At 39.4% G+C, this 12,926-nt stretch overlaps 1 protein-coding gene and 1 long non-coding RNA gene across 2 annotated transcripts; both read left to right on the top strand.

The window, feature by feature from the left end:
* Nucleotides 1-232: 232 nt before the first annotated feature.
* LOC146697021 (uncharacterized) lies at nucleotides 233-1,411 on the top strand. The gene is made up of 2 exons (XR_014923125.1): nucleotides 233-566; nucleotides 1,154-1,411. It is a non-coding gene; the product is annotated as an uncharacterized LOC146697021 (long non-coding RNA).
* Nucleotides 1,412-4,323: 2,912 nt separating this feature from the next.
* Nucleotides 4,324-9,835, top strand: LOC146697020 (eosinophil peroxidase-like). Its single transcript, XM_085475452.1, has 15 exons — nucleotides 4,324-4,351; nucleotides 4,465-4,533; nucleotides 4,799-4,883; nucleotides 5,016-5,188; nucleotides 5,287-5,419; nucleotides 5,564-5,693; nucleotides 5,805-6,011; nucleotides 6,101-6,464; nucleotides 6,559-6,719; nucleotides 6,804-7,062; nucleotides 7,140-7,310; nucleotides 7,824-8,061; nucleotides 8,165-8,364; nucleotides 8,526-8,561; nucleotides 8,692-9,835. The coding sequence occupies exons 2-15, from the start codon at nucleotides 4,467-4,469 to the stop codon at nucleotides 9,108-9,110; spliced, it is 2,643 nt and encodes an 880-aa protein (XP_085331578.1). The 5' UTR covers nucleotides 4,324-4,351; nucleotides 4,465-4,466; the 3' UTR covers nucleotides 9,111-9,835.
* The last annotated feature ends 3,091 nt before the right edge of the window (nucleotides 9,836-12,926 follow it).

Genomic DNA, 12,926 nt, shown 5'->3' with positions numbered 1-12,926 from the left:
GCTTTCATGAGTGGAGAGAAATGGTAATTTCACAAGTTAACCTAACTGGCACATTTTTGGACTGAGGGAAGCTGCACCTGAAGAGAACCCAAGCAAGTCATGGGTGGGTGGGTTGGGGGCCGACACAAACTCCACACAGAAAGGCACCAGACTAAATTTGATAACTAGATAACCCTAATCCCAGGACCTTCTACTGTGAAGCAATGGTGTTACCACACTTCCACACAGCAAATTCAAAAGTGTTAAATTTTTTGGTGTTAATAGTCTCCTTGCAAAAGTAGAGTTAATTTTACTCTAAGCAGAGTCACATTCTTTTAATGTAACTCTGAGGTGTAAAATGATAGTAGTTAAAATCGAGTGTTAAAAATGAGTGTTTCTCTGTCAAATCTGGAGGTGTTACAATGGAAACATTAACTCTTGACCTCTTAACTCTGAACTCCTACAGGGGCTATGACACCAACAGAGTAAATTCGCAGACTCCGCCCCCAGCACGGCTCCAATCGAAGCTGAAGTGAAGCCGTTTCAGAACATTTTGCTCTACATATTTGAGTTGTTTGCCATGCTTGGTAAGTCATGTTTTCAAAGATTGTTTCAATTGTTATTAGCTTTTACTTCTGTGGCTCTTTGGAGTTGAGACAAAGCTGTGTGAAAGGCATTAGCCACGTTGCTCACTGATAGCATAATATTCTGTTTTAGCTAGCTGAAAGGTATTGTTTGCGGGCAAATACCACAGCCTTGAAAAAAGCTTGCATGTGAATTTTCAGTCAAACGTTTGGTCAAATACACCTAAAACAATGTCTAGAATGTGAAATGTTGGTATAATGGTGCTACTTGAAGCCTGAAAACGATCGCCCATAAAAAAAAACAAAAAACGAGCAAACAGCAGTAGCTGACGTCCTGACTGGATTCTACGGTAGCATAGATCCCTCCAGAGTTTTGTGCACACGGTTTAGGTAAAAATGAAAAAGGTTGAGGTTTTACATTTAGTTCAGTATTACCTGTTGCCTGTGTCTTTGTCTTTTGGGAAAATACTTTACACAAGTAATGGCTCAAAGAGGATTCCTTTTTTTTTTTTTTACTGTGCTGCAATTGTTTACTGGATTATTTGTGCCATTAATTAGTGTCAACTAATTTTTATTCAATCTCCGCACAGGATATGCTTGTGAAGATGGAATATGGGGGAGAGCAGAAGTGCGTTGAAGTTCCACAAAGGGATGAATGAAGGACATGCATATTGTATTGAAGAAATAAGTGATGAGAATGCTGTTATTTGCATTTACCAGCTCACCTATGTCAGACCTTTTGATAAACAAAATTCTAATAAAAGTGAGAACATGTATACTGTTACATCTTTCAGAAAATGTTTTGAAATTGTGGTGCACAGTTCAGAATAAATGTTTTTCAAAAACCATTGCATCTTTTTAGTAAATGTTTATTTCCAAAAGAAATTTCTAGAAGTTCAGAACAGTAAAATTCCCGCTTTTTAGAATGAATTAGAAGATAACTCTTACGTAGTTAAACTAAAATACTCTTTGAGAGTTAATATATAAACTCTTAACACCAAGTGTTAAATTATCAACTCCAGACAGATTTGGTGTTTAACACTAAATCAGAGTTAACGTACCAACTCTCCAAAAAGAGTTAAATTAACACTCTCTGGTGTGGACCCATATAGACACTTTAATAGTGTTGAAATCAAATCCGACAGTGTTAATTTGGACATGCTGGATTTGCTGTGCACCATGCAGTGTTGGGGTCAGATGCGTAGAGCAAGCTGTTCCAGAGTTTACTTGTAGCTACAGCAAAGTTCTTTTTGTTTTAATCTGCTTCTGTATACAACCACAAGCATCTGGTCAGCTGACCTCAATGATTTTTTGAAAGCAAAAAGTTAAACGGAAAGGTAACAACTTCAAGCCAGTACAAATAAACCAGGAGGGGTAAAATGTGGTCCTGCTTGCATGTGTGGTTCAAGATACCAGCTTCAACATTTTGCAGCTATCCGAGACAGCCTAATGGTCAAATAAAAGCTGTCAAAAATAAAAAGCCTGGATGAAATTAAGGCATGGATCACTTTCTCAAAACAGCACCTGAGGATGACTAAAAGGGAAACATATCTGCTAGCAAAGAGACTTCTGACAGCAGTCGAAAGTTCAACATGGATGGATTTGTTTTGTTTTTCATGTTTGCGTGAAAGCAGTTTGCAAAGAAGCACAGGTCAAAGCAGCTTTTTCCATTAATGTGTTACATTAATAATTGTACAATACTGCCTTGCCGTTTTTGCTAATATTATTTGTCGAATATGTATGTCAAATATATAAAAAGGGATTTTTTGTGACATAAAAGTGACACAAAAAGTGACAATGATCTTTGGGAAACAAGTCATTTCTCTGCTTTCGACATAATTCTTTCGTAAATCATATTTTCTACATCCTGTTTATGAATCAAGAGAAACTTTCTTTAAACAAATTGTGAAAAGTTTTAATCGCCCGTGTTCATGCTTTGCTGTCGCCAGTGAATATTTGGACAGGTAAATTGTTGAGCAAATAAAATCAAGCAAGGCTACTGCGCACCGCACCCCAACAGCAAGGATGCAGCTATGGGTTTAAAATGAGAGCTCGGCTTGACCTTCAAAGTGCCAGCAGGGAGACTTAGTTTAAAACGATTATTAAATTCTTTACTTTATCAGGCTGTTTATCTTAATCTGTCTTAATAACCACTGGAACCAAGGCAGAACATTCGTTTTGCTTTATTTAACCATAAGTATGAAATTACTTAAGTATGAAAGTACTTAAATAAAAATGTAACCCACGTAGTTATTAAATTGTAGTTAAACAGACATATTGCTGTTTAAGACTAGGAGTTATTATTAGCCTATTAGATTTTAATCCCGTTCACTCTCACGTCGTTGTCCACGTAAACTGGAAAGTTTTAATTGCGAATGATGAATGGCGACATCTTCCTTCCCCGAGACTGAACAATAGGAGATGGCCTTACCTTGATTAGTTACAGGAATTGTTCCGAGCTGACTCAATGACACGATCTACCTGTCTGAGATGTAACCTCACCTGCAGGCAGTGGAGGAATTTCAGTACACTAAGATTAGCACAGATTCTCAAAGATGGGCGGCTTTTTTCTTTTTCTTTTTCTTTTCTTTTCTTTTCTTTTCTTTTCTTTTCTTTTCTTTTCTTTAAGATCCTGGTCGCCACATAGACAGGCGCACATTCATTTTCGAAAATTATATACTTTCCTCTATTTACAATCGCCAATTTAACTTGATAATACATGAGTTTTGCAGAAATTGTGCATCTTACTTTAGCTTATGTGGTTGCGTGGCCACGAGAAAAGTTAGTATAGGCCGATGTGTAGCAACATCAATGTACATGATGGTTTTTATTCACCGTGCACGTGTTGGATAATTACAGAATGAACATAAAAACACACAAACGCAAATTTTGCAACATGACACAATTTTCTTTTTGTTGGACATTGACTAGTAGGATAAACAATACGAATGTAAATGGAAATAAGAATATCCAATATCCTTTTAAATTCGCAAAGTAACTTAACGTATATACGGTCACTGCTTGTGTTGACTGGGAGATGTTTTAGTTTATTGCAATTCTTAGTATGCAGGAAGTTGTTTTCTTAGTTCATTGTTTGTGCGCATTGTCATTAAATCTGGAGAATGTTTGTCTGGCATCGCTTATTGCTTATCTGACACCATCGTTTGACGAGCATTGTGCAAAAAATTATCGTTGACTGAAATAAAATAAAAAGCAGACAAAATGGTTTCAAGTTTATACTTTACCTAAAGCAACATTTGGATGCTACGTGTTACACAACAGAAATCGTGCATTTTGTGCAGCGGTATGCAAATGTGATCAGCTTTTTTGGTTTGGTAAAAACAACCTGACCCAAGTGTAAGGACCGATGTGAGAGAATAAATGGTGTACACTACAATCTGTATATCCATGATAATACAACACTTATGGTGAAATGTTGTGTTCTCTCAAAAATTATTTAATGGAGACACAAACAAATGTATGAATTAAAAAAGTAAAGACACTTATTTGTGAGGTTTTTCTCCCTCGTTTTAATCAAAACGCTTTAAATTTTTGGTATTATTTTGAAAATGTTGTTCTTATTCTTTAATACCATGACTAAACAAAGGAGGAAGACCCGCCTGTAAAGGTGACGGTCAGGAAGTAAGAACGAGAAAATTCCGAGCAAAATTCCTGCCTGCAGATGTTGCATGGGATGACGCACTTGTCCACTGGCCCTATAAAACACCTGAGCAGCGCAGACTTCTGACAGCTGCTGGTGGATGCCACAGGACATCAGAATACAGAAGGTATATGTCTTGTACACACACACACATGTAACAATAGAAAAAAGGTTACATGCCTGAAGAAGAACCAGTTATATATATATATATATTACATTTTATTCTACTTTTTTCCTCAGAGATGAATCGGTTTCTCTGCCTTCTGGCTGTGGGCCTGTACCTGTGCTTGCAATGCCAGGTCAATGAAGGTGAGTACTAACTCTGTCTTCTGACAGCAGCATATAACGTTTGATGCATTCCTCACTCAAGTGAAATGATCACATGGTTCTAGCATTTGCCTTAGATATTTTCGAATTAATTTATGAGATGACAAAGAAATGTAAAAGTTTTATGCTTCTTCTTCTCTTCTGCATTTATATCTGTGTGTAACAAACATTTTCATGCAATAAGCAAAGTATCTTGCAGTCAGTGAAGCAAGGAGTGAATAAAAGCAAACATTTTCTCTTTTATCAGCACATTTGAGTCAGAGCTTCATTGAAAACACTGTGATGGCAGCAAAGGCAAAGGTGGATGCAGCCTATCGTTATTCAAGGCAACAGTGAGTCTCCAGACCTCTTAAACTACAGCTAAATCTTCAGACCCTGAACCAATGGGCACAGCAAAAATCAAAGTATTTTTCAAGGTATCCTACTTGAAACTTTAACAAATATGAATTCCTCACACATCACAGGAGCTTGGATCGCGTGAGAAGAAACGCACATTACGCTGATGTTGTGCGGCTAATGAAGCAGCCCAGAGGAGCATCCCGCATTGCTGTGCGCTCTGCTGATTACCTGGCTAATTCCTTGCAAATGATCACCGAAAGTCTTGAAAAGCGTCACAAGCGCTCCATCAATGCCACAGGTGTGTATTTAAAAATGTTCATTTAAATTTCAATTGGTAAATTTTCCATTTTACTTAAATGTTGAAGTTAATTAATTTTCATCGTCTGTCTTATTCAGATTTGATCTCTAAGGAAAATCTACAGGCCCTCATTGAACTGACAGGCTGCTCTCCACGTCGCCGCATCCCTTCTTGTAGGACAACTCAAAACTTGCACACATATCGCACTGCAAGCGGTGTGTGCAACAACATGTGAGACAATCATTTATCATTTCCAGAATAATTATTTCCCATTTTGTCCTGACAGTGATGCCTATAATTTGGGACTTGGGTGAGGTCTTTTGTTGGATGTTGTTTATCTTTATACAATATAGTGTATCTGCTTCTCTCATGTAGGAAAAACACCCGCTGGGGAGCCTCCAACACACCTTTTCTCCGCTTTCTCCCTGCTGAGTATGAGGATGGCACTTCTACACCTAAAGGCTGGACCCGTGATCAAGAAGTGAACAATCACATTCTTCCCCTGGTAAGACACTTTAGAATTTCATCTTTACTGGGCACACTGCAAAATGCTCTAAAGAAATATGTTCATGAAGCCTCTCTACACAGAATTCATTTTCTACACCCTCATACACAGGTGAGAGAAGTGTCCAACCGCATTTTGCCAACACCTACCGCTGACGTGCAGAGCGATCCACTCTACACTTTCCTGGTGACAATCTTTGCCCAGTTCACTGATCATGACCTGACCTTCACTCCTACTTCTCCTTCCATTGCTTCATTCAGTGACGGCATTGACTGTGGAAAGACTTGCACGCGCAGAGAGCCCTGCTTCCCCATTGATGTCAGTGCCACTGCATTACTCAGGGAAATACATATTTGCATTCAAATGCATGCAGAGTGAATGCTGAGTGTGTCTTGTCTTCCAAATAGATTCCTGAAAATGACCCCCGGTTCGGCAGTAATTCAGAGGATGAGTGCATTCCTTTCACCCGCTCAGCACCAGCTTGTGGCTCTGGAAACACTGGCTTCAACTTCGGTGCAAGCACAGTCCGCGAACAGATGAACACTCTCACGTCCTTCCTCGATGCAGGTGAAGTCTACGGCTCAGACGACGCCAAAGCTCACTCCCTCCGGGACCTCACCTCAGATAAGGGTCTTTTGAGGGTCAATGACATTTTTAATGATACCGGCCGTGAGTTTTTACCCTTCAGCTCTATGAGTATCAACATGTGTGCCACTCGAGCTCGCATTACGAATAACTCAAATGCGGAGGAGGTGCCTTGCTTTTTCGCTGGTGAGTACCATCAAATACACTGACTTTCAAATATCTCAAGTGCACACAGCCAACAAGACTTGTTTTTTCCGCTCTAATATCATGTAATTTTAAGGTGACGATCGCGCCACTGAGAACAACGCACTGGCCGCTCTGCACACTGTCATGTTACGTGAACACAACCGACTCGCACGTGCTCTGGCCTGTCTCAATCCACAGTGGGATGGAGAGAGACTCTATCAGGAGGCTCGCAAGATTGTGGGCGCCTATTTCCAGGTTAGTGAGGAGCTAGACTTCCTGAAGTATTTTAATTACACTCATTATTCAATTACACTGCTGAGTTTCTCTTTGGTCTTTTAGGTGATGACATTCAGAGACTTCTTACATCACATTGTTGGTCCAGACGTCATTGCAGAGCTGCTGTCCACCTACCCTGGCTACGATGAAGACGTGAATCCCGGGATCGCCAATGTATTTGGCGTAGCTGCCTTCCGTTTTGCTCACCTGATGATTCAGCCAATCATTTCCCGTCTTGATGAGCAGTACGAGCAGCACCCTGAATACCCCAGCGATCTGCTGCACAGAGACTTCTTCACACCATGGAGAATGATCTTTCAAGGTAGAGACGAAATCTTTAACTTTTTAGTTCTATCGTCGAGGATTTTCAAAACTGAAATGATTTTGTGTGTTTCTCAGGTGGTGTGGACCCTGTCATGAGAGGGCTAGTGGGTCGCCCAGCCAAACTGAACACTCAGCAGCACATGATGTCTGAGGAACTGACGGACAGGCTGTTTAAGTTCTCCTCTAGGGTGGCACTGGATCTGGGTTCACTGAACATGCAGAGAGGAAGAGACCACGGAGTCCCTGGTATTTGTTTAATCTTTATAAATATAAGTATATTCAATCTGACAAGAGAGAACTGCAGTCCTTAAATATAAACCATAAACCTACTTTTTTGATTCATTTGATTGAGTATGTTTGATAGAAATTACTTGCTACAATAATCTTTATTTTCTTTCTTTATGTTATTTTAAGGTATTTTTTTTACTTAGTTATTTAGCTAATTATATATTATTCATATTATTTGTACTTGTATTGTTAATGAAACTTTGCAATTTCATTTTTTTCTTTAAAAAATTCCCATCATTGCATGTCAGTAATCAGTGAAGGACTTTAAGCTACTCTACCTTGCATGGAAAGTACTATACAAACAGTCAAAGGAGCTTGCAAAGAAAAGCGTCTGGACTTCTTTAAGTTACAAACACATTTTGATAGATTTTTTTGACTGATTAATATAATTAAGTTTGCTTAATCATTCGAGGCCTCTGATGAACATGCATAGAAGATGAACTGTCCTAAACTGTGCTTAATCCTTTTCAGGCTACAACAAGTGGCGCAAGTTCTGTGGACTGTCGCAGCCACAAACTCTTGAGGACCTGGCTGCAGTGCTGAACAATACAGATCTGGCACAGAGGCTGCTGAATCTCTATGGCACCCCTGACAACATTGATGTGTGGCTTGGAGGAGTGTCAGAGCCATTTGTCCATGGAGGACGAGTGGGACCTCTGTTTGCCTGCTTGATCGCAACTCAGTTCCAAAAGATCCGTCAGGGAGACCGGTAAGCAGAAGGAAAACAAAGCGAACACTGTTGAGGCTCAGGGGGCTGTGTTAGCCTTACTGTTGGATTTGGTCTTTAAACTTTAAACGTTGTCCCATTTCAGACTTTGGTGGGAGAATGATGGAGTCTTCACTGAGGCTCAGAAACGGTCACTGAGGCAAACATCAATGGCTCGTATAATCTGCGACAATACCGGTATCACTGAAGTCCCTGAAAACCCCTTCCTGTTCCGGCCTCGAGGGAATGGCTACACCCAGTGCGAGAACATCCCTAAGTTCGACCTCAATCCATGGAAGGAGGGTGGTGAGTCCTTGATGTGAAATTAGACTCCAGACAGTCAGTGACATTGGATTATTTAGGAAATAATTATTTTTGCTTATCTTGCATGTCACTAATCAGTGAAGCACTTTAAGCTACTCTTAAAGGATTTTGGACATACTGATTTTTACCTTTTTTTTTTTAAGATTCAGATGAATCTTCAAGTTCAGAAGAAGATCCAGGTAAACCTCTCACTTATTGTTCTATATTATAATGTCCATGCATGTTCAAATTTATATTAAAGTATTACATGTAGCTTATATTCAAGTTTACAGGTTATTTCGTTATAATAGCACTTATGTTATTTTTCAGAAACAGAACCACCTTTTACCCCTAGACCCCCTGAAAACCAACGGAACATTGCTTTCTCAATGCGACTTGGCAGCAACTCCCCCAACGCTGGCAATCCAATCATTTTCCGTGAAGTGATCTACAATGGACAGAACGGCTACAACACTCAGAATGGGATCTTTACATGTGAGACCCCGGGTGTTTATGAGTTTGAGTTCAGCCTTACGATTTTCCAGAGGTCTGCCAATGTGGATCTGGTGCGCAACGGGAACCGGATTCTTCACTCATTCACCACAAAGCATACCGGTTACCTGATGGCCAGTGGAAGCATTTATGTTCAGCTTGAGCGTGGTGACAGGGTCTGGCTGGTTGCTCGTAACAGTGCCAATGGCATCACTAGTAACAGCTACTTCAACGGGCATCTGCTATTTGAAGTGTAGGATGTTTACTAATAGACAGCATCCTCACAACAATGCCCAGTTTTTTTTGCATGTCTTTTGTTTAACTTGCACCTTTTAAAAGGCTGCCTTTAGGTTATGATAATTCTAACTAACTATTATAATCATTTTGTAGGTTACTAAGATTAAAGTGACCCCAATCTAAATCCCTTAACCTCCTTGACCTGGCGTCCACATATGGGGACATCACATTTCGGGTTGTCTAGACCACAACACTAAATTTTGCTCTTTCAAATGAGCCATATTGCTCAAACAGGCACCATTGTTGTTTCTCATTTTGATTTTGTACTGAGGAAAAATGCTGCTGTGTTCAGACACCAAATAAAGAGTTCAATTATGACACTACAAATCTCAAATAGCAAAGAGAAATTTAAAATGAAAGAGTTGGGGTATTAGGAGGTTAAAGATAAAACAACTGAAACATGCTGTGGTTAATATGTTGCACTCTTTAAATGTTTTAAAGATTTTCATTTAATGAAGAAATATGTACAATCCATTGATACCTGTGCTTGCAAAAAGGGATGAAGAAGTTTGTTGTGAAGATTCATTTTAATCGTGAATGATTTGTTCAATCTTGTCTTTTAAATTCCTGAAGATTTATTGTTTTTCATCCTTTTCCTAAACCACATAAGAGATATTTCAAAGATCATGCATTTATTCATAAACATTTATGACTTTCAGTTCCTAATAAATGAAAATTAAAATGAGCAACTAGATGTTTTCTTTTGATCCGTCCAACTCTGAAAGTCAGAGCTGAATGCTCCATGCAGACCAGGAGATGGCGTTGTCGTAGAGGCTTTTAAATTACAGGAAACTAGGCAGACGCGCAACCACGTGGATCAAATTCACTGACTTTACTAGAATGTTGTGATTATGCTGATTCTTGAGTTATTTTAACTCAATCTGTATGAAAATAGATGATTCTTTAAAAACATAACACTTAATTTCGTTTAATGTTTCCTTTAAACAGTTTGAAAGTTTGTGATAGTTTCATTAGAACAAAGAAACAAAGCAGATTGATCTTTCAAAGATGACTAAAGCAAAAGAAAATATAATATATTCTGGCGGTATTTATCCCCGTGTTTCTGAAGAGATGAACCCAATTCAGTAGTTGGTAAATCCTTTTCAAAGCCAAGTTTCTCTTATTGTAAAAATAAATTATCTAAACTATTACAGATCATAAACGCACGCTACCATGAAGTGGTCCGCATTCAAAAAGGGGTTTTCTATTATAAGTTCATGTCAGAATTTGCAGCCTGACAACAAGTACAAAATTTCTCAAATAAAGAACTCAAATCAAATTTTAAATAGGAGGTACGTTATCGACTTAATTTACATAAAGCACTTCACCACTTTGAGACTGAGAGTTTAAAAGCATTCTTTAATCATTTGTTTTACATTTACTTATCGCAAAGGTTTGGAATAGTTCTTTTGTTTTGTTTTGTTTTGTTTTTTTGTTTGTTTTTGTTTTTTACTTTCAAAGGATGCACATTTTACACTTTAATGAGCGAAAGTAAAATAGCGTTAATGCAACACCCGTGCATTTTACACTATTAAAAATTTTCATCTCAACTGCAGATGTTTGGACACATCTGCAGTTGAGATGAAAATTTTGCAGTAATGTGTTGGGCAGATGTTAACTGCACTGATATCATGAAGCCAATTTGCAGTGAAAACCCATTTTGATCAAACAGCCTATAACAGTCATGTGGGGGGATTTATTCAGATCTTCGCGCACAAACAGACGGTCTTCTCTCTGTGTTATTGAAACTAGCTATGGACCAATCCCTGTTTTCCATTTGGCTTGCAATATTTTATTCTATATAGGGGAGACCGGGGATAGTTGTAACATTTTTGACATTTCTGTCTGTAAATTGGAGCTCGTTTAAGGTAGTGGATTCAAAATGTAATGCAAAGTATTTACATGTCTCTGCTATTAAATAGTGCAGCTATTTTCTCTGCAGCACAATTACCCATTGCATGGTATGGTCTCAAACACGAAGAGTGAAATGTTACAATTAACCCCATAGTCTGGGTTAGTTGTAACATATCCTGGGGTAAAATGTAACACAATGAAATAAGGGTACTAACAAAAGATTAACGTGTAATCTTTGTTTATTCAACACATGAATGCACTTAGAGCCATTTATGTAATTATGTGTGTGTGTGACAGAATGCAGAAATCTAGCTTTTGAACATATTCCAACCCCCCAAAAAGACAAGTTATGGAATTTTCTGCAACTGAATATTTCATTAATTTTGGTTGGTCTTCCTTGAGTTTGGCCTCATTGGCTCAGTGGGCATTATAACCTACAGCTCTTGCACCAATTTTGAACATAACAATGAAGCTGAAAAAATGTAGTTGTTCACCAGCATCGCAATTCCATTACTTTTTATCATGGCTTACCTTGGTGTGGTTTGCAAAGTGCCTCAGAAAGATGAGGAAATCTGTTTCTTGCCCCCATCCTGATTTATTTCCACTACCAGTACTTCCTACTGGTCCATCTCTGACACAGTGGTCTGCATAATGTATGTGTGGGAACACAAACAGTGGAGGAATTGTGTTGCCAATGGTATTAACCGCATATACAAATGCGACCAGTGAACCTCTCTCTGCTGATGTCGTTGCCCCAACTTGTTTAATATAAGTTAAAGTAATAGTGTGGTAAGTTGCAACATCTGCATTATTGTTACAACTAACCCAGACTGTTGCTGTTACAACTGACCCAGACTCCTATAGCCATGAACTAGCTAACATTACAGCCAACGGCTAAAACATTAGCACTAAAGACCTACACAGAATACATCCCCATAGACATACAAATAACATAATTTAAGTTTGATGAGTTTAACTGCAAAGCAGATAATGCTATTACAAATTGAAATAAAGTAGAAAAACTTACTTTTTGGCATACAAATCACTTTTTTTCATGTTAAATTGTCTGTGTTTGACAAAATGTGCTGATTTTTCACATGTGATAGCAGAACTGAATTGGGCATGCACAGGATGAGTCACATCATTTGAAACTTAGCCCTGATTGGAGAAATTGGAAGTGTTACAACTGACCCACGTTACAACTATCCCCGGTCTCCCCTACAAACATTAAACAGAACTTAATCCGAATGTTTGGGGAAACTTTAGCTGGGTGATGTGCTTAAGGAAAGAAAAGTGGCCTCAATTGCAGATGCCGACACTTCTCCCGGGGATCTGCGTCCTTTCCTAAATAAATAAACAAACATATAGCGATCGATTAGGGACGTGGAGGGTCGCATTAGCTCTGTTGTTTTCTGCACAGTGGAGAGGAGGGACAGAAACCAGCTGCAGCGTCTGCGACTCCCCCTTACGCACAAGCCACGCCCCTCCTGCCCTCCCAGGACACGGTGCCATCCGTGCAGAGTGGATTTGGTTGTCCCATGGGAGCAGGGGAATTCTGGGGAGGACGAACGGCACACGATACCCCATTGTTTGGTTTAGCAGTCACCAACCCCCCCTCTCCACACCTCTCCCCAGCTCCTCCCTAAAACGCACGGCCTGACCGTCTCAGTGGGTTAAATTGATTAGAAAGACGTTTGCGGTCTGACTAATCCCCCATTCTCGCTCCGGCTCCCTGCTTCACCGAATTACAAAAGCCACACATTTAGAAAGTCTTGCGGGTTGCGATAATCGCGGCCGAGCCTCTCACACCTGCGGGGCTGAAGAGTCGGGGCAGGCCGGACAAGTCAATACTAGACGAACTCCCAAACACACAGGTTACAGCAGGAAGATTTCGGTTAATGATCTGCATGGTCTTTTTCTTC

This window comes from Copadichromis virginalis, linkage group LG12 (assembly GCF_057382275.1).
Source record: "Copadichromis virginalis isolate Kocher_CV1m ecotype Utaka linkage group LG12, C_Virginalis_male_GT1.1, whole genome shotgun sequence".
In the NCBI taxonomy this organism is placed as follows: Eukaryota; Metazoa; Chordata; class Actinopteri; order Cichliformes; family Cichlidae; genus Copadichromis; species Copadichromis virginalis.
The sequence above is the reverse complement of the archived record's forward strand: the minus strand, read 5'-3'. Positions and strand labels throughout refer to the sequence as shown.